The 25,765-nt window shown below is 37.7% G+C and overlaps 1 protein-coding gene across 6 annotated transcripts in view; it reads left to right on the top strand.

Moving 5' to 3' along the window:
• The window catches only part of CAPN7 (calpain 7), a 32,414-nt gene extending 7,496 nt beyond the window's left edge, over positions 1–24,918 (top strand). For 5 of the 6 annotated variants that reach the window (XM_009086166.4, XM_050970261.1, XM_050970260.1 and 2 more), the window contains 17 exons: positions 1,014–1,214; positions 1,619–1,705; positions 2,401–2,527; positions 2,857–2,942; positions 4,627–4,720; positions 6,311–6,457; positions 8,109–8,215; positions 9,729–9,849; positions 10,109–10,253; positions 11,767–11,866; positions 13,527–13,662; positions 14,132–14,207; positions 16,424–16,569; positions 17,302–17,364; positions 19,748–19,878; positions 21,063–21,155; positions 21,243–24,918. In XM_009086166.4, the coding sequence (XP_009084414.1) occupies positions 1,014–1,214; positions 1,619–1,705; positions 2,401–2,527; positions 2,857–2,942; positions 4,627–4,720; positions 6,311–6,457; positions 8,109–8,215; positions 9,729–9,849; positions 10,109–10,253; positions 11,767–11,866; positions 13,527–13,662; positions 14,132–14,207; positions 16,424–16,569; positions 17,302–17,364; positions 19,748–19,878; positions 21,063–21,155; positions 21,243–21,387 (2,005 nt within the window). In that variant the 3' untranslated portion in view covers positions 21,388–24,918. The remainder of the gene's footprint in view (positions 1–1,013; positions 1,215–1,618; positions 1,706–2,400; positions 2,528–2,856; positions 2,943–4,626; positions 4,721–6,310; positions 6,458–8,108; positions 8,216–9,728; positions 9,850–10,108; positions 10,254–11,766; positions 11,867–13,526; positions 13,663–14,131; positions 14,208–16,423; positions 16,570–17,301; positions 17,365–19,747; positions 19,879–21,062; positions 21,156–21,242) is intronic. The other variant, XM_050970262.1, reaches the window with a different exon arrangement.
• The last annotated feature ends 847 nt before the right edge of the window (positions 24,919–25,765 follow it).

Raw genomic sequence — 25,765 nt, 5'->3', positions numbered from 1 at the left:
ACGTATCTGTGTGGATTCGTGTAGACTAAGCTCCTGCAGAGTTCACCTTGGAGCCAGTTGCCAGCTGATTCACTGCTGAATGTGGCAGCAGTTGTGCCAACCCTCTGGAAATCTTGGGACATGCAGAATTAGGAAAGGACTGTGTGCTTGTTAGAACAAATGCAGTATTTCAGAGATATAATCCAGAGTACTATAATTATTGGCCTCCATAAAAGATGCTGAATTCATGCTAGCAGGAAGTCAAGGTGTCAGTGTCCCTTCATAAGGAAGACAGCTTGGAAACTGAGAAACATTTTTCTTTACAATAGCAATCTAATTACATAGGATATGTGTAATGAAATCTCTGAAACAATTTACACAAGTATAAGGTCAATGTACCTTTTTTTAAATCAGCTCTATGATGGTAAATCCCAGGCTGTGTTGGGCTAAATTTCAGTATAAGCTGAGTTTTAGCACTTCTCAGGCTGTGTTCAGGAAAAAAATCCCAATATTTTGTATGTGTGTGATTATCCAGAAGCTTAATGCAGCAGTAACAAAATATGGCTCCTGCATACACAGTGTTCAAGCAGTTAAAAGACTGAGTTGTGAGAATGCCCATGGATTTTACTACTATTGTCCTGCTAGACAAAATAAATCTGGAAGGTATGAGAGGATGCAGATCAGTTTTTTCTCAGTGTTTCAGTGATCTTCTTCTGAAATTCCACATAATGAACACTTACTCAAATTCTCCTATTAGCATAATTTAGAGGCAACAAAAATCTAATGAGTTCTGTCAAAAGTAGCTAGTATGAGTTGGAATGCTACATTTTTAATTGGTTCAATAAAATAAAAATAAAGAAGTACCAACATCAGAAATCGATTTTTGTTTTTTAGAAAAAGTAGTGTTGGTCAACTGAGGTATTTGCTCATTCCATTTAACATATGTGGGAACATGAACCAAGAAAATCAATAATTGAACTGTAGTTATATTTTTATCACTGTTGTAAAGAAAATGCATTCTTTATTTGCTTTAGAGCAGAAGCACTGAAGGAATCTATGTCAAAGTCATCTCAGAAAGAAAAGTCAACTGCAGCCAAACCAAATCAGCCAGTCAGAACAGTCTTTCCATTGGGACCTGATTTTTCTTTAAATGATAAACCACAGACCATCAGAGCAGTACAAGCTAGTGAATCTCAAGGTCAGAGATACACTGCAGAGGAGATTGAAGTACTCAGGTAAGTCTAAGATTTTCCAAAATGAGTTCATGGAAGGTGTGATTCTGAGAAGCCAAAGTGCAAAGTTGTTTTTATAGATTGTACAACTGCTGCTTCACTGGAAATAAAAGGAGCATAATATTTTATATTACTCTGCCTTCTATTCCATCCAGTTCCTTTTACTTTATTTGTAGCTTATTTCACCTATAATAAAAATCAATCTATAAAACCATTAACCTTAATTGTGACTTTTGAAAACTATCAAACATATAATGTTCAAGAGGTAGTGGTCTTGTTTTTAGAAGCGCTGTGTATTATTAGTTTTTAAAAACTTATTTTATTGTTACCTTCTGCAAGTTAATCTTCAGAAGATGCTTGATAGGTTTGTAACTCTTCTTTTTTGTTGTTTTTCTTCTGACTTGCAGGAAGACTTCAAAGATTAATGGCATTGAATATGTACCTTTCATGAGTGTTGATCTGAGGGAACGTTTTGCCTTCCCTATGCCTTTTTCGTAAGTATGCTTCAGTTACTGAGCTTCATTGTTTTTATTTTCAAAACTTTTCCATATTTGGTATTTCTGTATTTGCTTTTTCAGGGTTTAAAATCATTTACATAGGCTTTTAAGCATATTTTAAGCATAATTCAGGCAGAGATGTTTAAATACTACCACTTCCTTCTTCTACTTTCAACTTAAAACTTTATTGTAGGCTGATCCTGCTCTGTAGTACTTTTGCACTCATGTCTTCAAGCCTATAAGGATAATATTATATATGGCTTTTTGGATTATTGGGCTGGGCTGGCAGCTTGAGTCTGTTTTCTGATGCTGCTCCATGCTAATGAGTTTAGCTCTGTTGCCTGTAAAATGCAGGTGATAGCTGTTTCTTCTGTAAAGGGCTATTCCAAGGAAGAGCGTGATATATAACAGCTAGATTTTCATTTATAAGAAAAAATAATAAGTTAAGATTACACAGCAATAATAGACAAAGACATTTGAGGTTGGTTGATTTCTTTTTTTAACATTTTTGCCTTTTCCCCCCTTAAAAATCACAAACTTTGAAGCAGTGTTCCTTGAAATTGTTTTGCAGCTTTGTAATTGTTCTGTGCATATTTTGCACCTATATGACATATTTAAGACTGCATATACCATAAAAAGCTCTGCTAAACTGCTATTGACTTATTTCTACTTTTTTTCTCTCTTAAATCTAGTGATAAGTGTGGGAAGCTACCATTATCCCCCAAGCAGAAAGCAATGTTTTCCAAGTGGGTGAGACCAGATGACATAACAAATAACCCTACGATGATCTATACAGTATCAAGTTTCAGCATAAAGCAGGTAAATTGTTCCCAATTAAAATTAAAATCTGTGCTGCTAGTGGTTTATCATGGGGGACCTCGTTCAAAAAGGTATCCCCAAATATGAGAGTGCTTTCCTTGGCTCTTATGAGGTTAAATAAATGGAAAAAAAATTTCTCTGTAGGGGTCTCACGTGAGCAAGCATACATTTTCTGCCTCTTTATTAGTGGCTTTGCTTCTTTTGGTTTAAATCCTTCCCTTTTTAAGGGAATTACTAACTGACTGTTTTCCTTCCCTCTACACACTGCATTCATCTCTCAGTATCTGAGTTATTACTGAATGTCCTCACTGGTTTTCTTCTCTTTGTAGACAATAGTGTCAGATTGTTCTTTTGTGGCATCACTAGCTATCAGTGCAGCATATGAAAGAAGATACAACAAAAAATTGATCACAAGGTAAGTAGCTGTTGCTTTTTAAGATCTTTTCAGACTTAACACTGCCAAGCTTTTGCAGTCTGTTCTGTGACACCTGTACACAGTCAAAACCAGCATTTGTTTCACTTCATCTCCCTTGGACTTGTGGTTTCAGCACTTCTAAGCTGGAAGCCAACTTTATATTGAAACAAAGGGTTTGTTAGACAAATGTTTGTCTAACAGCAAAAAGCTGTTAGACAAACATTCCTAATAAAAATTTTGAGTCAAAATTTGGATCAGATTGTGAATTTATTCACCACAGACATGTTCAAAGAAACAACAGTTTTCAGACATTTATATATGCTCTAATATCCAAGATTTTTTATAGATACTCCCAAAAGTCTGCACAATTTGTTGCATCATGGTATAGGTGTTTTGTTTCTTTTATTAGTACCAGAACATCTCATTCTGTCTTTGTTTAATGGATAACCCAAGCTTTATCCAGCCAAGCAGCACTTTATTAAATTTGCTGTCCTGGTTAGACAATTACCATTGATTAGGTTTTCTAGGGTGTAACAAGCCTATGAAGTGGCTCCCCTACTGTACCTGTAGTGCATTAATCAGATTTTCTGGGGTATGTAGGCCTTTGACTCCTTAACTTGCTCAAGATAGCTTTCTTTTTCTATGACATCTTATTCATCTCTAGTTATATGATAACCATTAAACAATTCTTTATTGAATTTTGTTCTTCAACTGTTGATTGAGTTCTCTAAGGGGTATGGGTTCATGGAGTTCCTTTCTGCAGGTACTGTGAGGTAATTTCTCAGGGTTTTTTTCTGACACTCAGCCAACACAGATCTAAATCAAAGCCAGCTAAAATTATAGTCAAACATTACTTAGCTAATCAAGCATAGGTCATTAAATTTTTTTTTAAAATCACAGAACTCCTGGCTATGATATAACTTGCTGTCAATATAGGTATGAATACAGACACTGGAGTCTAACTTCAGATGTGCTTTGAGGAGTAAGCAATAGTTTGGAAGGATTTTGTATTTGTTTGGGATTTTTAAAATATAAACTTTATTTATAATACCCTCTGGTTTAATTTTTCTACTTTGTTCACTGCTGTGCAACAGGTGGTCCATTTTACAACTCATTGTAGAATTAATGTTAACAACACTATCTCAGCTCCACTCAATTGGCATCCTATGATAAATTTGCCATGGATTTTCTGGACTTTGCTAGGATGCTCTTGCCAGACCAGTATGTGAATGTTTTTGGATTGTTTTGTTTTAACCTATTCTTTTCGGAACTGAATTTATATTCTTTTCAAAGTTCTGCACTGCCTTCTCCTTCAAAAGTTTGACTTGTCATTCAAGCAAATACTGTGTTTATATTATAGATTTGTAAATACTGCTTGTTTAATCATAAGATAAATTTTGTTTGCCTTGCTTCTGTTTGAGAAACAGGTGAGTTATGTTCTTTTTGCTACTATATTAAGTAGAAAGCTGCAGCAAGAGCAGGGCCTGAAAAAATAAAACCAATTTAAACATGATCATTTATACTAAATTTGAGTTGCTCTTCATTAAAAATGCAATATTTCTGCTCAATGTAAATTCTATAAACAGATTGTGTTAATCCCACTTTTATCATTATAAGTGTAGGTACAGCCAAGTCATTTATGTAGTAATTTCCTCCTTTTCTTTTTCTTTTTTTCTGTTAACAGTATAATTTACCCTCAGAATAAGAAGGGGGAACCAGAATATAATCCATGTGGTAAATACATGGTGAAGCTTCATATCAATGGTGTTCCTAGAAAGGTAACTTTTTTGGGGGAACTTACTACTGTTACTGCATGAGTCATATGTTTTAAAGGCTTGATCAGCTTCACTATGAAGTGCTTGCATAGCAAAAGATTTAGGCAGGTGTTTTTGGAAAGTATTTTTTAATTGTTAAACATTTTTGAGATTAATTTTTAGTTTTGAAGTATGCAACCACATACTTCTGTCTGTACATCTGTACTTCTGTAGACATTAATAAAAACAGCCTTACATTAAATTCATGTAAAAAATGCCTTATATTACTTAACAGAATTGTGAAAAGCAAAGAGGAACAAAGCTATGTATCTCCTATTTATGAACTAAATGTGCACTCTTCCACTCCATCTTAGAAAGAATTAAAAATTACAGAGAGGGATATCAGGAAGAGTACAGATACGAAATGACCGTAGAGGAATAACTTGATTGATAATTCAAGCAAGGCTTTGCTCAACTACAGATTTTTAGTAGGAAAAGGAAATGCCTGAAGATAAAACTTTGCAACTCACAGACAACTTCATTTTCTTTTCAGTGCAATAAATAAGAAGATAAAATAATGTGTTTCTCCACATCATACTTAATTGTAGCACAGATCATAGTGACTGATGAATGCTTATGAGAGTTCAGAAGTTGAGTGGTCATATTCATAGGGTGGGGAAATAGGGAAAACTCCTCAAAGGCTCTTAATTGTCAAAATATAACCTCTGGGTCAGGAAGTCCTTGAGCTGCAAAATTCTGGAATCTGAATGTTCCACGAAAGTATAATTTTTGTATCTGCCTTGCTCTTAATATTCTTTCCAAAATATCTCCTAAGGGCTGCCTTTTGTTAGGATGAATGGCCATTTGCTCTTCTATGAAAAGGTCTATTCATTCCTGCACAGATAGGATTTGACCAGAGAATGTGCTGTGTTGGTAGCCTGTATTTGTAATGGACCAGTGCCAACAGGAAACTGAAACATCTATTCCGAGAAACTGTTTCAGGTTACTGCAAATATGCAGTGAGAATCTGCAATGATGATGAACATATAGTACCTAATTTAAAGAAGAAATGTTAATACTGTCAGAGCTGCTGCTTTGAGGTGTTCTTCCTTTTCAGAGAGAAGAAACTTAAATCTGGAACTAGAGGCTATGAAAGTGATATGACACAATTTTTTTCCCTGAATATAAATAAATATTTATGTCTCTGCTGGCTACCAAGCATTGTCCATGCTCTGATTCCTAATTAGATGAGAAATATTGTTGGGCTTTTCTTTACCTTTTATGCTTGTAATTGCATGGAACCTTTCTGCAAGTGCCTTTTGCAGTAGCTATTGCACACTTTATAAGAGTGTACTGTCACCATCAGTACACTCTTATAAGGCAGCCACTCACATGTCACCCAATTAGACCAGTGCAATCAAGAGCTGGCAGTGGAATTTCTTTTTGACTTGGGCAGACCAATGCAGGATTGATAGAGGTGTCCATATGTGAGAATAATGGTCAGGTCTGGCTGTGTCTGAAAAGCTTTGTATTAATGAGGATTTTGTTTTATTTTCTGATTGCTTTCAAAATACGTTATTAGGTTTATGATGATTTTTCATTCATTTCACACAGGTAATCATAGATGACCAGTTACCTGTTGATCATAGTGGGGAACTTCTCTGCTCTTATTCCAATAATAAGAATGAATTATGGGTGTCACTAATAGAAAAGGCTTACATGAAGGTCATGGGAGGATATGATTTTCCTGGATCAAATTCTGTAAGTATGAGATTATTTCTAAGAGGAAAAAAATTCACTTAAATAATAATGGTTAAAATAATTTAATTCTAGTGAAATCAAAGTGAACAGCTTAGGGAGACAAGTATTTGGTTTGACATTTTCTTTTTTTTTTTTCTGTTTCTTTCTTTCACAAATATTTTTAGTGGTGCTTAATGAAATTATTCCATCAAATTAGAATGAGCAAGACATCTTGATGGTCAAAGTTAATCTTAGTTCTCAGATTTCAGTATTGATGTTTGTGGGTACAAAGGGTTTATATAGAGTCTAAATGGATGTGTTGGGTGAAGTCAAATTCTCTTTGCTCATATCAATACTGCTGATTTTGGTTTCAAACTCTTTCAATAAATAGGGCAGTTCTCCCTTATTAGGTAACAGAGTCAGCTAGGAAAGGAACAGTCTAGACATTTAGAAGGTCTCTGTAGGGGAAGCAAGTACTTTGATCTGTGCAAATTTGTTTATCAGATTGTTCCACCCATCTCCATAAATATATTTTGGGTTTCTGTAATGTGGTTACTAAAGAAACAGTCAACATACAAGTGACGTGCAAGTTATTCTTTGAAGAGGAATGGTTTGCTGAAATGGGTAGCCCATGTAATTTGTTACTTAGGAAGCCTTTCTGATTGTAACTTCATACTACTAAAATTTTAAAGATTTTTTTTTTAATTGATGGTGCTAATCAGTGTCTTGACAATCACATTCTTGGTGGATATACTTAGTAATCATCACCTCTTGAAAAATTGTTATGGAGACAAATGTGGCTTTGTCTAAGGGGTAAATGTAGCACATATTTTTAAGTGTCAGGCTGCTTTGTTTTGGAGGAAAAAAGCTGGTGAGAATAACAGTGTTATATTCCCATTGACATCCTCTAACTTGCTATCTGGAAAAACAGCTTGACTGGTGACATTTAATCTCCACCCTTCCTGCCCCCTTCACTTTCCACTGCATTCCAGCTTCCTTCTGTAATCAGGGTTACTTATAATCAGGCTGCCTTCGATTTGTAATTCCTCAAGTTCCCACCCAGTGCTGGTTATTGATACTTCAAGTATTTACAGTCTCTGCTTTTGCTTTGAGGAGTACAAAGCAAAAGAATAGGAATTAAGCAATATTTCAAGGAGTTGGGAGATGAAAGCATCTTTTTATGGGAATACATGTCAGTGTCAACTTTACAAAAAAGAATAAAAAACCCAAATCCTGAGTTTTAGAAACAAAACATAAATTATTTAAAATGCATATATAATAGCAAGGTACCAAAGTGCTTCTGAGATATGCTTTAAAAATCTGTAAATCAATGAAATAAGTAGAACAGATCACACAATTGAGCATGACTGATGATTCTGATGTGCTTCCATTCCTCTGGAATTCCAGTTTAGTTCATCAGTTCACTTTCCAGCTTTTTTTTTTTTAAGCTACTTGGAAATGTTGTCCTTGTTTAATCAAAGATTTTTTTGTTTGTTAGTCTTAATCTTGACGCTCTTATGTGTAGAGCTGTATTTGTAACTTATTTCAAAGAAACTTTGTTTCTTTGAAAGAAACTTGGTTTCCTTCAAGATGTTTTATGAATTGTGTACAGGCATCTTATGTTTAGATACGGATTATCTGTTCTGATTTCTTTTGAATACTTGCATTTCAGAATATTGATCTCCATGCACTGACAGGTTGGATACCTGAAAGAATTGCAATGCACTCTGACAATCAAGCCTTCAATAAAGACAGCACTTTCAGAATGCTTTATCAGAGGTAGACATTTGTTCTTTCCTAAGTAATTAAAATGCCTGCTGTGTTGTAGCTGTGTTACCACTGTAAAAGCAGTAGAGTCACCACAGACACTTCAACAGCATTTTGGTACTGCTACAAATTGTGCTTTATAAAACTTCCATGTGATTTCTGGAAGAAGAAAAATTGAGGTATTGGTGGCTTTGTTAGAACAGAAGATTAAAATACTGGGGAATTTTGTGTGATGGAATTCTTCTTCTATATGTATAAATAAAAAAATAATAACCTTTTCCTTGATAAAGAAAACAGAATATAAAGTCAGAGAAGAGCAGTTTGTAACCAATATACCAGTTATATTATAACTGGTACCATTTATAATCTATACCAGTTAAGTGTTTAAAAAGAAGAAGGATATGTGTTCTGTGGTTCCACACAGCTCCCTAGAACTATATTGTATCTGCTGTCCTCAACAAGCAGATATAATAGTGTTTCTAATTGAATCACAGGGTTATGCCCAATAGTAAATCTCCTGAAGGAGGAGCAAAAGTCTATCAAAACTGCAATACTGCTTTTCAGACCTACCATAGCAGTTGCATTTGGTGGTCTTAAAGGTCCAAAGTAAATGATTCTATTGTTTTGCTTATGGTGAAAGATACAGCTGCAAATTATAAATGGCAGGTATACCAAATACTTTGATTTCTTTCAAAATGGTTTTGTGCAGCCAGTGTTATGTATTTCAGTACAGTAGAAGGGGGTTATTCTGTTGACTGAAACATCTGCATTCATGATAAAAGAGTCTTTCCATAGAATTTTTTCAGTTGCTTAGGAGCTCTCAGAGCTGCCAACAATTTTTCAGATGTTCTAGTGTTGTAATTTGAAGGAATGACTAAAGTTAGGATGGGATCTAGCCATTGGAATATTGCTATTGTTCACCTGGAAATGTGTTGATCCGTGCTGTCCAGTGATCCTGTAATCTGTCTAGGGACACCAAGTGTGTACTTGGATTTTTAGGTAGGCTGGAAACATGTTAGTGTGTTTTCCCAACAGTAATTGTTCCAAAATTAACAATTGCTATTCAGGACACTAAACACCTGCAAAAGTATAGAAGCATGAACTTCTCCTTCTTCAGAATCCTGGGGGTGTGACAGACTTAATAATGTGCTATATGCAGTCATTGACTGAGTGGTGATGAAATGACATTTGTGCTCAGCTGTGGATCTGTGAAGAGTATCTTAAAAGTGACACAGCTTCAGCAATCAGCTTCAGGTTGATAAATGCTGAATTTTGTTTATGAAAATATGGAATTATATTAAAATAATATTTTTAAATTAAACTGTATACTTAATTGTGAAGAAAAATAGTTCCACTTTCTCAGTTGTTTTTCAGGAGTAGTTTCTGTTGACAAAACCCCCTATATCCTAGTTGTTATAAAGCAGGGTCATGCTAATGGGCAGTGTACAAACATGCTATTGTGGTGTCTGGCAAATGTTAGATTGTGGGATTTATTTAAGCTATTTTTTCACCTCTTTTTGAACAGATTTCACAAGGGAGATGTCCTTATCACAACAGCAACAGGGGTGATGTCTGAAGAAGAAGGAGAAAAATGGGGCTTAGTTCCAACCCATGCATATGCAGTCTTGGATATAAGAGAATATAAGGTATCAAATGAAGGTGGAGGTGTTTTCAAACTCCTGCTTGAAACCCACATGTGTTTCTAGGTTTACCCTAGATGGGTAGCTACTGGTTTTTTTCCTCTAATGGCTAATATATTTGCTTTTGTCTTTGACTTGGACTCCATTGGGAAATTTCAGAAAACTTCATGATTCTGTGTTTTTGTGATCCATCTAAAAGCACTTTCAATATGTTAAAATGACCGTGACAAGCTGAATTGACAATTTTAATATGTGTTTTTATTAGGGACTTCGATTTCTTCAGCTAAAAAATCCCTGGAGCCACTTACGTTGGAAGGGACGATACAGTGAAAATGACACAAGAAACTGGACCCCAGATTTACAAAAATACTTGAACTTTGATCCCAGAACAGCTCAGAAAATAGACAATGGTAATTAGGTTTTAAAAGTCATTATCTTTTTAAATAGTGTAGATCTTTGTGGTGAATCCCTGCAGGAAGGTGGAATGGAATGTTTAAGCACAAGGAAAGTAAAACAAATACTAGAAATTAAATAGTCCAAAAGTTCAGGAAGTATTTGTGTATTTAAATCTGTCATTTCAGGTTTGTCTGGGGTTTAAGTAATCTAGACTGTTAAATATATATCTCAAATTCATGGACAAGAAAGTACCTCCTTGGTTAAGTGTGCCGTGTCAGTGTGTGGGAGTTCAGTGCAGAGAGAACATTCTGACAATAAGCTGTGTAATGCTGCTTTTTAATACGTGAGTGGACTTTCTGTGGGTTTTTTTCCTCTCCAACGTTTTCAAATATGTATCTACATGCTTACTGTAATCAGTATTTAAATCAGTCTTTCTGGTGCATCAGCTGCATTTTGCTTTCAGAAAGATGTTTCTGCTTTTTACTGTGTCCTAGTTGCTGCCTGCAAATCTCTTAGGGAGCCCTTTTGTTCAGTGCCACTGTTTTTACAACACTGTGCCTCCAAATCCATTAGATTATAGCATTTATTGATAACCTTGTGCAAGTGCCTGATGAAAACCTTTGATTCAAACATAAAAACAGCAGTCCTGGATTTGTGGCAGTTATGAGATAATAGCTTGTTATTTATTTACCAATTTATTTAGTAAATAATTTGAAGCATTTGGTTGTTAAAATTTTATATTAAATTACCTTAGTAATTCCAATGGAGTTATTCCTTCTAGTTGGATTTACATTTGGTCTTCTTGTTTCTGTGTAGTTATTATTACTGGTTTTTAGTGCTGCAAGATCTGCAACTGCTCATGAAAGAGACATGATTTATAAGGCTGCTACCATTTTAGAAGTTTATTCCACTAGGAATTCGTTGGCTTGAAGACACTGTTGTTGGCTGGAGTTGCAATTAAGAGAGCTGTGGAGAACTAGAATAAATGCATGAAAATGTTGCAAATATACAGCAAATTTAGGGTGCAAAACCAAGTGACATAGGTGTTGGATGAAGTGTCTTAGAAATACATTTGAACATACTCACATGTTGGTTGAATACTTGATTATGCTGGATGACTGCTGAAGTAGGTTGTTGAATTGCAGGAACCTCTTTGACTGTGTATTTTATTTTTTTGGTTTTAGAAACCTAGGAAAGGGGAAATCAGGTCAGAATCAGCTAATGAGGTCTCTTTCAAAATAGCAGATTTTCTCATACTTTCTGCTTAGTGCTTAAGAATGGAAAAGCATTCTGACAGCTTCAGAAAGTCCCTGATAATAAGCAGAGACTAATTTGTTTTTTCCTTGCTTTAACTTGGTTTGGGGGGCAAGTTTAAATTTAGCAATTTAGGCAGTGCAGACATTACTACTACATTTTGCAGATATGTGTACTTATATAAGCTGTACCGTTTGCTCAGAAAGAGACTTTTGAGAAACAAGTAAAATCAAGGTATCTGTTAAGAAAATAATAACAGCATTTCCTTTTCAGGCATTTTCTGGATTTCCTGGGAGGACCTGTGCCAGTACTATGATGTTATTTATTTGAGTTGGAACCCAAGTCTTTTTAAAGAATCTACATGTATTCACAGGTTGGTCCAAAAGATAAAATTTTTGTTTCAAACTCTCAGTAAGTGTTCTGTTGTGATGTTTCCTTCCTTCAATTCTTCCAGGTTACAGCTAGGAGCTTGAATTCCAGCCCTGTTCTTTTGAGCCTGACTTTACACTTTCTCAGCCCAGGCTTTGTTTTTGACTACTTCTGTAACAGCAGTGGAGCTCAGTGACCCTTGTGATGTTTCTGTGGAACTGCAGCTGTGTAACCAGATTCTAACCTCAGTCCCACATCTCCTTATCAGAATAAAAATCAGATTTTTGTGCAGTCCAGCTCTAAGCTGTGCCTAGATAGTGCTTAAGTGACCTAGTTATTATTTGGAATTCTTTTTTTTGGCCATTTGCAAGTGAGCTCTGTGTTGTGCGTTGTCTTCACAGGGTGTGTTCACTGACATCAGAGTAGTTTAACCAGTTCTGGGGTTTTGCAGTTGTAGCTATAATAAATAATCTTCCTTGCCTGCTGATTTGTTTTCTGAGTGTGGTACCTGTCTCTTACCAAATATCCATTACATTCAGGGGGTTTGTCTCCCAGTTGGAGGATGTGTGTGTATATGTGTCTCCATTTTGGAAAGCAAGGGTTTCTATACTTTTGCACTCCACTAGACTGCACTTTGCCACTGCTTCCACACTGTCCCTGCCTGTGTTAGCTTTGCACAAGCTCCTTCATCCACAGTGTGACTGCTGAGCTTATCTGTAAAGGCTTCTTCCATCTTTGCACTCCAATTATTTCTAAAATAGATTGTGGTGATGTAGCAAGATGAGATAATGTGTCTGCTAATGTCAGAGCTCACCTACTGGTCTGTCTGTCCTTATGTTATCAGCAATTGTCCTCCCTCTGTGTAGGAAAAAGCCTTAGCACAGTGGCAGTTGCCATAAAATGGAGAGTAACAATGGTGATATTTTGAAGCTTTTTCACTGCAGCCTTCCACACATGCTGTTCAGTTTTACAAGTGTGAGAGGGACAAGGAGACTTAGGAATAGCTGTGTACACTTCTGCTTCCAATGTGCCACACTATGCGTTCAGTTATCAGCACTTCTTGTTTTTTTTCTCACTGTATTTTTCTTGTCTAGACACTTCATGAGGCAGCAGGAAGATTCTGCAGTAGGGCACCTCAAAGATCTTTAACACTTCCTGCAGGGCACCCTTCCAAGCATGAAACAGGGCACATGTTAAAATAAAAATTGCCACAGAAGAAAAAAAAGAATGGAGGAAAAAATTTGGCAAGCTTTTGAAACCAACCATAGCAGATAGACAGATTTCTACAGTTACAAAAGTATAGGTGGTTTTCATTTAATATTGGTGTGTGTAATCACAGTTATGGTTGTGTAGCCCAGGCTGCTCAAATGGTTCAGCTTTTTCTGTGCTTTGTGCGGTTGCAGTCACCAGCCAGGCTGTTTGTATTTAGCATTTTTATTATCATACATGTATTGTGATGAACTCATTTATAAAACAAGGTTCTCAGATAATGCTTCTGATGTGACTGTTTTGTGTAACCACTGCCATAGATTCCAGTAGAAAACTAGGCTTTGGTAACTTGTTACTGATAATATCACACTCTGCATATGTGTAGGAGTTGGAGTTTGTTTCAGAGCACAAATCAGTTTCTCACTGGTCTAATAACGTGTCTGTATCACTTTCAGTACGTGGGATGCAAAGCAGGGCCCGGTGAAGGATGCCTACAGCCTGGCCAACAACCCTCAGTACAAGCTGGAGGTGCAGTGTCCACAGGGTGGTGCTGCTGTCTGGGTCCTGCTCAGCAGGCACATCACTGACAAGGTGCTGGTTCTGCACTGCAAGCTCTGCCACAGCTTCTGTAAATCTTTCTGTATGGCTTTCTCTTGTTATTTCTCTTATAATTGCATAGGCAGTCTGTTACTGCGTGTGTTCAGGTGTGTATGCCTGTTTACATTTGGAATTTTTTAATTCAGCAGGTACATGTACCTCCAATTGAAATAGAGTAAAATTTGAGCTAAGTGATTCTATTCCATTGTAAAGGTTCTGAAGTAACTTTGAATCCTGGGGCCTGACTAAGTTAAATTAGTGGATGTTTGTTTACTTCAGGCATTTGAAAAAGAATTTTGTTGGGTATCCCAATACATACAAATATCACATCATATTGTGTGCTGATCAAAAGGGATGGTAGAAAATGTACTTGACCCTGATTAAGCATTCATGATGTTTCACAGAATATCAAAATTCTGATTTGTGTGGGTTTTTTGTGGTTGTGTTTGTTATTTTTTTATAGGATGACTTTGCACACAATCGGGAATTCATTACAATGGTTGTATACAAGACTGATGGCAAAAAAGTTTACTATCCAGGTTAGTGTACCTTAATTGTCAAGAAGCTGGTTGTAAATAAATTAAGAAGCACACAGAATTTGGTGGAGAGGAAAGGCCCTTTTTTCTTTAAAACTAGATGCCTCACTAAGAGGTCAGTCTTCTGAAATCATTGTTTTGCTCTGTTTGATCCTACTTAAAGTCTACACTGAAGGAATAGGCCATTCTAAACATGCTGTAAGCTCTCTTAAGAGGTCTACATAGTCCTGCTGACATTTACTTTGATGCAACATTTTCTTTATTTTTTCTGGTTATTTTTCAGTTCCAGTAGTTAATGTTTAGAGGGAAAAGATGTTGTGTGTTAGTTTCTCTGATAGCATAATTATTTCCTACATTTATGAAATTATTTAAAGGTGTGCAGCTTCCACAAAATGAAAATAATCAGGGTTAATTGTCCCATGGATTTGGCTTAGTAAATTACCTAAGCAAGCTTATGAAATAAGGTGAGCATATTTCCAAGTATCAGGTATGGAATGTTAAAAATGTTCAAATTTTATCATAATCTCACTCTTGAACATTATATGTCAGATTCTTTTCACCTTGAGGAGAAGTGGTTTGCTGTAGCTGTGAAGTAGCCAAGTATGCTTTGTTTCAAAAGAGATAGCAGATCTGAGACACAGGGTGTAAAGGTAATGCCCAGGTTGAATAGATAGACAGAAACTTTAAGGTAGAGCTAGTAAGATCATCTTTTTATTTATTCTTTCTGTTAAGTTAGAGATGGCTAGAAATGTTCCTTGGAATTATTCAATGAAGGTGCATCCTAAAACAAGTGGGATTTGGCCGGTTGCTTTTATAGATTGGAACCTCTTTAGAACCAGGTTTGCATTCAGGTAGCTGCTCATGCAACAAATCCCTTAGTAGATTTTAAAGCTTTTTTCCCCAAAGAGTGGAATTTTTGGGACTTTTTCTATTGGAATGGCTAATGAGCATTGCATTGTTTGCATCTGATCTTGTTCAGTGAACTCTGCTGACCAATTCCTCCAGAATCCAAGCTTCCCTGAGAGCCCAAGTCTTTCTGTGGAAAGATCTGTTGACACCTGACATCATCTGGTTCTGCAAGAGCTCCTCTGTGAGGAGAAGTAAACGCCCAAGTTGCTTCTGGTGTTCCTGGTAGTTGGAGCAGTGCTTATTTTACATGTGTGCCTCACTGAAAATGTTCTTAAGTGAGCAAAGCCAAAGACAATTGTGTAGTAGAGGGAATTGTTCAGTTATGCTTGAAGGAGACAGCCTAGCCAGACCAGTATCAAAATCTGAACGATTCCTATGTTTTGTCTTGCTATACAAACTCTTAAAAACTTCTGATCTCACGAGCTCAAACTTGTTTAAAACCTTTTTCCATGGAAATAGATTGGTCAAGCTGCAGTATTATTTTTAACCATCTGTTAAAATGAGATGAGAACAAAGCAGCTTAATCCTTTGGCAGCAAGGCCGAGATTTCCCATTCCTAAGCTTCTTATTGTTTTATATTAATCCTTTCCCCTCTCCCATGTTGCTTTGTGGAAGAAAATAAATGGACCTGATCCTGAGCCTATTGAAGTAATTGGCTAGACTTGGTCCTGCTTCACTGAAATTAAAAGAAGTCTGGAAAGAACCAATTAGAGGCCAAATAACAAATTACACTGTCTAATTATAAAAGCAAACATTTGGGATCTTTGTAAGTACCACATGTGCATTGGTATTGAGATGCAACTACATCTGTGTAATGATCCCAGGGATTTGAAGAGAGAGGGACAGAAAGCGTGTGTGATTTAGTTAAAGGAATTAACATGTTTTGAAGTATTGTTTACAAGGTGGCCAGAGTTTTGGCAGCTGGCATTCTGGAACTGTCCAGCCAATGGAGAGAGAGCAGACGCTTCAGAGATTTTCAAAGAGTGCTTAAACATTCATTATCTTTCTCTCGAAATTTCAACATAATTACAGCAGTCTTCTTTGAGTAGTGGCATTGGTGGGAGATGGATAAGCAGTCCTTGCACGTCTTGGGATTTAAGCTGTACTTTCAGGCATGGACTTTGTGTCTTGTCATGTGTGATGTACCTCTCCTGAAAACAGCAGTTCATGTTAAGACTGTCCTTTCTATGGGTAAATCTAGAGGCTCTCATCTGTTCAGAGCACTCGGGTCTGCTCAGTCTAATCTTAGAAGTTTTCCAAGCTGGGGGGTTTTTTGGTCAGGAAAAAGTGTTCATCCTTTTCTTTTTCAGCTGATCCTCCTCCTTATATTGATGGTATTCGGATCAACAGTCCTCATTATCTGACCAAGATAAAGCTGACCTCTCCAGGTTCCCATACCTTCACCTTAGTGGTGTCCCAGTATGAGAAACAAAACACCATCCATTACACCGTCAGGGTATGTGCTGTTGTTTCATAATGAATGTAAGCAATTAAACTGTAAAGTGTCCTTTGTTTTTAAATTTCATTAAAAGGATATTTCTGAATTAATATTGCTATCCTGGGGAGGGAAGCAATGACTGTTGGAGCAGAAGCACTGGATGACGTGTTTGATAATGTTCTCCATTTGTAGTAACAAAATTTTCGTAACAAAATCAGCTGAAAAAATACTTTCTAGAATAAAAAAAATATCCATGTACAGGCAGATCATTGGCTCTCTATGTATCCAAAATAAACCTGTTTTAGATCCTGGTTAAAATTTAAAGGTTTTTCAGCTCTCTAGGTCTTGACTTAGGATTTGGATTTTTCTCTTAACTGCTGAGTCACATAATGATCAATGCTAGATTTTTTTTTTTTTCACTGAAAAAAGAGTAAAATGCAGATTGTTTCCATTTTGCTTTTTTTCTTGGTTGGTTTTTTTGGTTGGGTTTTGGTTGCTTGGGTTTTTTTTTTTTTTGTGAGGGGGTGGGGGGCAAGGTTGTTAAGAAAATTAAATGGAACTAAGTCTTAGTCCCAGCACTGTTCTGAATTTTGAGTTTGACACAGGGTCATCTGATGGGTAATACCAGCATATAGTAAACAAATACCTAAAAATTTTGTGTAGGCAATTCTGTTTTCTTTTAATTTGTCATGGTTTTGTTTGTAAAGTGCAAAATAAATGTGTGACCTGCTGCTTCTTTTTACAACACAGGTGTATTCCTTGTGCAAGTTCACCTTTTCCAAGATTCCTACACCTTACACCATTTCCAAACGGGTAAAGAAACATTTTCTTTTGTGCATCACTGGTTTGGATTTCCATATTCGAGATGTACAAGGTTTTTAAATATATTTTGACACTACTGCCCCACTCCACCACAGAGTGTGTTGTTGCAGCTGTGCCATTGCAGACATGCTGCAAAGCCTTTGTAGAACAGACTGGCCTTTGGAACAACAACCCATACCCTAATAAGTCATCACTCTGCAGAAATCAGGTTGTGCTGGTAATGGTGCACAGTGAAAACCCCCCAGAAGTGTTGCTCATTTCCCCTTGGGATAGTTGCATGATTTTCTTGGAAAAACTCCTGGCATGATGGGACAAAATCAGCAATGCCAAACTAAAGGCACCAGCAGCAAGACCATAAGAAACAAACTTAGGATGGCAATATCACAACACATTACTGTTCCTAAATTTTTCAAAGATACCTCAAAGGTCTGTAACAAGTGGAATAAGCACTCCTGTTGCCAGACAGTATCTAGGAAGTACATCCATTGTACATTTCCTGAGAAAGTATATCCATTATACACTCCCTGAGAGTATAGGAACGGGAAGAGAGTGAAAAACTTGACTGAAACTAGGTCAGAAGCTCAGGCAGTTTTGGGGCCAGCTGCTGTTCCTATTTCAGCTGTCAACATGAGCTGCAGTTACCCCTTCAGCTGAAGTATAAATATAGCCAAGAGCTCACAGGATAAAGTAACTTGCATGTATTTTCATGTTTTAGCAGTTTTATCCTCAGGAAAGAATAAACCAGCAGTTTTACCTCTGTACTTACCATGCAAACCCTGGGGAATTCTATTGTAGTCAGAAGTCTTCTGTCCAAACAGTAACTTGTTCAGGAAGAGAGAAACAAGGGAGTTTGGGCCACAGTGGAACAGTCCATTTGCCAGGACACTCGTGCCTGAAGCCCAGGACTGCAGGTGTGGTCAGGGGGACATGCTGGCTTGCAGCTTGGCTCTCAAGTTCAGACAATGTTCTATACCATCTGTTATTTCTGGAGCAGTCCCTTGAAGCCTGTTCTAGAGAATGGTGAGTGAATAGAGAGATTCCTGAGAACAGCAAGATGGTTTGCTTGGTTCTTCCCGAAACCATTGTCCTAGAGAGCTATTAAAAACGGGGTTTACTTTGAGGATGTGTTTTAAGAGGTCAAAAACATATTCAAGGTGAAAAGGCCTGTTTGAGGAGGGACATCCATTTTATGTTGTAATACATTTGAAAAGAGAATTAAGTATGTAGAAAACTCCTGTTGATTATTTGAACATGTCTGTCTAGTATTAAAAAGAAAAAAGGTATGTTCTACCTATCCAATGCCAGTTCTGTCTTTAGGATTGAATACAAAAACTTAGTTGCCTGTATTTAATGCCTGTTTGCTGACTGCTTAGCAGTCATCACACTCAAAAGCAAGCAGAGAACTAAATCACAGTTTAGCAGTAAAACAAGTTCTGTTAGATGTCCTATACTGGAGTCAAGTGGTCACCTCTGGAGCTCACCAAGCCCTGATGGGATTCCTGGAATTAAGTGCAGCAGAAGTGGGAAAGGGCTAGAAAGCTCCACAGCACACAGCAGTTTTAGGTTCCTGGGTAGTAGCATGGTAGGGGGCAAAATTCCCCTTGCTTCTGTACTTACCATGTTTGAGAGCTTTGGGCACTGAGTGGAGAAATTGAATCAAAAGGGAAAATGCTGCCCCTTGCTGATTTGACAGAGACAGGAGAGATGGATCTCAGCTATAAATCTGTGGGAATGCCTGGCATGCCTTACGAGTCTAACCTTTCAGTTTAATGACTAGCAGGAGGAACTTGGAAACAGATGGCCTGCTTCTCAAAGTCTGAGCAGCATTTTTCCTCTTGAGTGTCTTTATCCTTGCAGAATCTGTCCTTGTGGTTATCTTGTCATTGCAGTGCTGGCTCTCAGAGTGCACAGAGGTGATGGACAGGGCTGGAGGCAGAGATCTTTAAAAGAAAAGGTTACAACACTCTTGGTGTTGTACTGCCTGTATTGCTGCTGTTTCTCATTTAACCCAACAGGGGAGTGTCTGAGGACAAAAAAAATAACCTGTGTAGTCTAGTAGGCATGGGATAGATGGGAATGTGTCTTCTGTTAGCTGCAGTTTGTCACAGTCAGAAACAGTCACTCAGTGCTTGTTTAATGTATGCTGGAAAAATACAGTACAGGGATGGGATGTAAGGCTTTGATCAAGGGGGAGGGGGAACTGCACGAGACTTCGTGAATGCTTAACACCATCTCTCACTTCACTTTAAAAATTATGAGAGCTCACTAAAGTCAGCAATCTCTAAAGTGAGAGGACCCTCTAGTCTTGTTTGTGTGTATATATAAGCAATAGAAATCCTCAGGATCTGTTTTCTGTACTCCTGACTTTTTTCAGGTTAATGGACAGTGGAAAGGTCACAGTGCTGGAGGATGTGGAAACTTCAGAGACACCTACAAAAATAACCCCATTTATCAATTCCAGCTAGACAAGAATGGACCATTGCTAATTGAACTACGGGGGCCGAGGTTTGTAGAAAATAATTGTGCATCAATACAGTAAAAGCATTGCTTTCAAAGATAAAGCTTTGTCAGTATCCCCTTGGGGAGGGTGGGAAGCTCATGGAAAATCCAGAAAACAAGGTGTGGGAGTTGACTCAGATTTAGTACTATTTGTTTCTATCTTTACCATCAATAGTGTTTTAAATCTACACATTAACTACTGAGGGAAATCCTTGACCTATAAGGAAAGCAGCAGCCTTCCTTTCTCTTTAAGTTTTGGGGTCTGAGCAGAGCTAGGGAAGAAGGTATAAAGGATTTCTTCTTAAAACTAATTATGATCATAATTCCTTTTATTTTGTAGTAGAGCTAATATGCAAGATACTAAACCCTTCCAGCTCTCAAACACCTCTGAAAGTGCATTTTCTCTGCTACTAGTAGGACAGGAGAAGTGCTGGATGTCAATGTCCCATAAAGTAGACTTATGCAGGCCAAATTCCTTTGGCACAATTTAATGATTACCTCAAAATACCAGTGTTCAGTACTTCTGAATAGCAACATCTCCTGACCTGCAGTCAACTTGTTTATCCTTTGCAAAGCTGTACAGTGGGCCCTACAAAATGGCAGAACTTTTCTATCTCTCCTCCCCTCTTTGAGGAAACTCCTTCTCTCATGAAATGAAGATGAAGGCAGAGGTGTGGCTGCCCAGTTCCATGAATTGAGCAGTTATTCATTTGCATTTTTTCCTGCACTTGAACATCATATTTGGGTAGTTTGAAGGACAGAGGCAATGGTGCCTGTCACATGCATTAACAGGAGCAGACAAAGTGTCCCAAGTTGTATTGCAACATGAGAAATTCTGCTGAGATCACTGACACTAAGTCCTCTAATAGCAACCTGATCACACCCCAGGATCTCTGCCATGTGGTACAGGAGTGTGTCACATGCTTAACTACTTGAATTCTGCTTGAGTGCCCAGGCAGGCTTCTAGCAGGCATTTTCCCTACAGTCTAGTTCTAAACCTGAACTGAGTTCTGTCTTCCTCCAAATACTACATTCATGTCATGGTAAATTTGACTTAACATTTTTGCCACAAATGTGACAAAACTTCTAGATGTCTTTTAGTTATACTGTGTAGTTTTTAATAACTAGCCCTCTTTGTGGTAATCCTGCTGAGCCAAGCATCTAAAGCAAGTCTGTGGTGTCACTTGCAGGCAATACAGCGTTGGTTTTGAACTTGTCACCGTCTCAACAGTGGGAGATCCTGGTTCCTATGGCTTTCAGAAAAAGAGCAGTGGTGACTACAGGTAACACTTAATGAAGTCTTAATGAAGTATAGAGATTTGAAACATACTTTAGATCCCATTTCTAACAGGTAGTTTTCTTTATCATAGGTGTGGATTTTGCTACTTGGAGGTGGAGAACACATTTGCTGGAGTTTACAACATTATCCCCACCACATTCCTGCCTCAACAAGAGGGTCCTTTTTTCTTAGATTTTAACAGCACTACTCCTCTTAAGGTGTCACAGCTGCAGTGAGGAGACAGAACTGTGCAGTGCTGTTTAAGGAGATGGTTTTGATCTGTCCTGCAGCCTGAGAACAGGTGAAGAGCCCTTATTACACCTGCACAAAAGAGAGTTAAATCCTGAGTTACAGCCAAAAGCATGGAATGACAGATTGCCAATTAATTGTGGCAGGCAGTTAGCTGTGGGTTTGCTGCTATGGTCCAGGAGTGAGCACTGTTCAATGGGCTTGGGAATAGGCTAAAATGCATATATTCAAATGAACCAGCAGAAGAACTCAGTTTATTGCAGCTGTTCCACACTTTGAATCAAAGTCTAGTGAGTTACCAGAAAAACAAACATTGAAATTCCCTCCTCCCCACATAGGGTATATGGGTAAAGATTCTATTCTTAAAAGTAAACATATAAGAAAAAATATTCTTGTGTATTCTGCTTATTCAGTCTCAGGACCAAATAGCTTTCATTACATATTTGTGCTGCTATCTATGTTTTCAGCACTGAACTGGTTCTCCCATCTAAATGTAAATGTACTACTGCTGAGCCAATAGTATTCCATGTGTCATCTTCTCTGGAATATGTATATAGGAGTACAGGAAAGGAAAGGTTCCAGCTTTAGCTATTTCTAAAAGCAGAGCAATTGCTTTGCTCATGTTATGTGTACCTTGAGAGCTGTTACTTCATATCTGTATGACTTTAGTACATAATACAGCATGAGGTTCTGTGGCTTTCTTCCTGCCATCTGCCAGAGCCAGGTTGATCCTGATGAGCAGGAAGGACAGGAGGTTATCCAGCAGTAGTGACCAGGCAGTGCAGCACAGCATTCCCTGAGCAGCTGTGAAAGGTTTTCATCTGAAGATCCCCTGTAAGATTCATTGTATCTACTGAGGCTAGTCTCAGTTGCTGGTGCAGGGAGATGGGGAACTGCCCACCATCAGCAACTCAGCAAAGAAATATTTTTTTTTCATCACTTTTGTAAGTATGCATCATGTAGGGAAGGATCATTTAAACCTCTCTCCCAAGACACCACAGCTGCAAGGAATGCACTTGCTGATTCCATTATGCAAGACATCTTTGAAAAGATACTTTTTTCCTTTTAAGTTGAAACCAGTGAAGGAATTGACCACAGCACAAGGTCAGTGTCATCAATAGAAGCAGGGTCAGAGTTCTTAAGAAAATAGTGGAGGTGAGATTATTGCAAAACAAGTTATTTTTTTAAAAGACTCCCCCCCATGTGTGTTCATCCTCTAGATCTGTATAAATTGTATCTGAAGAGGATTCAAGATGATAATTTTTTATTTAATACAGCTGCCTCAGAGATCCTGAAATCGGATTAAATTTTGTCATTTTTATAAAATTTACAGTATTTCATAATTGGGGGAGAGGGTATTTTTAAAACAGCCATAGGAATTTCGTTGCCATTCACACTGGTTTGGCAGTTTTACAAGCAAAAAGGTAGGATTTAAATCTTGCTTTAGGTTACAGGTGTCACTTGGCCATTGGGAAACTGAACACATATTCTACAGGAGCACCAGAAATAGCTGTGGGCTAAAATTATTCCCACAGAAATCTGCTATTAGTCCTCTCCAGAAAGTAGAAGAACCTTTTGTTTCATTTCCTCCATCAGACAGCTGCTTAACAAGTGTCTGGCACTGAAAGGGCAGGGATAGCTCCTGCCTTGGAAAACACATGCCTTGCTGACTGCAATTCTCTCAGAGACCATCTGGGCTAGGCAATTTGTGACAAGTTTGTGACTTACCTTCTTTTGCAGGGAAGCTTCTGATGGTTATTGCAATAAATCAACAGAAGGACGAGCATGGGCACAAAGAGACATGAGAAAAAACCAGATTAGGTTCTTTGTGGTTATGCTTGGCTTTTGGAGTATGTGCCAAGGACTGCTTCACCCCTAGAATGTCAAAGTTTCATTCAACTCCCATTTTCCCTACAGGTTTCTGTTAGGTTTTTAGCTGAGGCTAAACTAGAGTAGCAGTGGAGTACTCCATGTATCTCATCACCTCTTAACTTGGAGGTACTGAAGAAGTCTCAACTGAGTATATTTTTGGCAGTACAAAAGGCAGATGCCAGAAGTGCCAGCTTCCAGCACCAAGTTCTTGCACATTCTCTGCTGTTTGAGATCAAGCTGGTAGACTTGCCTAGAGGAAAATCTGTTGTTGTTCTTCAGTAGTTGGTTTCTATTCGGCAGGAAGGAGTTTTTCTTTCTCTTTCCCCCTGAGCACAAGTTAGTGCCAAAGCTTATGCTGCAAGAAATGAGCATAAGGCTCAGCTTCCGTACTGTGCAGAACTTCACTGAACTGAAAAGTAAGAAATGTACTCACTTCCCTAATGCCAGGCAAAGACATTAGGGCCAAAGGATCCTGTCCCCACTGGGATATGCCAGTATTTCTTACACATGTGGAACAGGCAGTGGATTGGGCTCATCCCCATTAATGCACACGACTGAAGCTTAGTGTCACTCTTATATATATAAAGCAAAGTCTATTCAAATATTGCACCTGCATAGGTACTAGGATGCCATCACTGTGCATTTCCCTCCAGATATAGGACAGAACACTCAGGTGAAGTATTTAATATTAAAATATTAAGTATTTAAGTACTTAAAATATTAAGTATTTAAGATTAAAATATCTATATAAATTGCAGTCAAGGGATTCTGGTTATGGCAAAATAATTTTACAATAAAATTTTCTTGCCCTTTTTTCTTAAGAAAAAACATTGATGCAAGCATTTAGGATTTGCTTTAGTGTTTTCTGTCAAATATATACTATAAAAGTATTTTCCACAATTAAGTCTGGAAAAATTATTGCAAAGTGAACTGATCCTTAGATTTTAACATGACCTCAGGCCACTAAGTTAAGCTTTTCTTTTCCCCTGTACTGTTTAGCATTTTTTGAGCCATATGACAGAGAACATAGTTTGTTCTGTTTGTTTTGTTAGGAAGACACAGGTTAGCCCTTGACTGATCCAATCCCTCAGTTCCCAAAGATTCAGTGAGACATAGTACCAGGGATGAATGGTATCAACAGCTTCCATCCCAACTGCCCCAGACTGTGAGTCTGAGTTCAGTCCTAGTCTCCTGCTGCAAGCTTCATGTAACTATTTTGTACAGTAATTATGCATTTAACCACACACTCTCTGCAGCCTTTGAACAGCCACCTATTTAGAGCTAAGTTTGTGTACATACAGTAGAGGTTTTCATCGCTTCATCTAAAAGGACACTGAAATTGTTTGATAATACCAAAGAGAAGTAGAACTCCTAGGTTAACATTTGCTTTATACATTCTCAAGTCAGGGCAGATGAAGCAATCATGTATACTTTGATACACCAGAGGCTTATTTTTATACCCATGAAGGCAGCTACCATCATGTTACACTTCAGGATCCATGAAGAGCTTAAGTAACTGGAGAAAGCTTGTTCATTTGCTTCTACTCCATAGCAATGTATGTTCATTTAAGTCTGTCATATTTATAATTATGGCTTTTATGAAGTTTAAAATAAAATGAGTTTTCCATTAATTTATTAGACACACAGTTGTGCCTGTTTGCTTGCATGTTTGAAGGGTGATTTACCTGCAGGGTCTGGGGCTCACCAAAGGAGGAAGGTTGCACCATGATCTTTCAGCAACTCTTGCAGCAGGGTGATAGAAAAGGAAGGGCAGAGTGGGTTCCACACCCTTTCAAACTTCCAGATCAATAGTTTTACCCAGCTGGGAGAAGAACCCAATCAGGACACAGGCAAGGCAGCACACACACCAAATTAATTCATTGTGCCCAAGTGGGGGAAGTTTGGGTTTCCAGTCCAAACTGGCAAGATGAAGAGAAATTTGATAACAAGAGAGGTTAAAAAAATAAAATCAAAAAAAAAATCACCACCAAAACAACCATTCAGAGAACCCAGGAACATGTAACAGGTGTTGACTGGGAGGTCTGCAAAAGTGAAATTCAACCACAAAGACCTCAGCTAGTTTTCTAACTGAATGCAGCACAGACAACAGCTCAGCCATGAAAGTTTAAGTAGAAACACTTAATACAAATGTGGCCCTCCTGTAACTGCTTTTCATATTTAATACTGCCTATCCCAGCTTTTTCCTAAGTAATGATCACATCAGAAGGTGGAACCACAGATTTCTTTCCTAAGCATTTTCTGTGCCTGGGAACTGTTGGCAGTGAAAGGTTTCAGCTTTAAGGTCTTCAGAAGATGTAAACATGTTAATGTCTAACACAGAAACAGCTTAGCAGCTATAATGTGATGAATCTATTTTTCTATGAAAACAGGATTCTTTGCCTCCAATTCTGCATGGCTTTACAGCCCATTTCAGCAGCATTATTAGGTAAAGAGGTCTTATGTAACAGAATACCTCCCTTCTCCTGTACACTA

Source organism: Serinus canaria, chromosome 2 (assembly GCF_022539315.1).
Source record: "Serinus canaria isolate serCan28SL12 chromosome 2, serCan2020, whole genome shotgun sequence".
NCBI classification, from domain to species: domain Eukaryota; kingdom Metazoa; phylum Chordata; class Aves; order Passeriformes; family Fringillidae; genus Serinus; species Serinus canaria.
The sequence above is the reverse complement of the archived record's forward strand: the minus strand, read 5'-3'. Positions and strand labels throughout refer to the sequence as shown.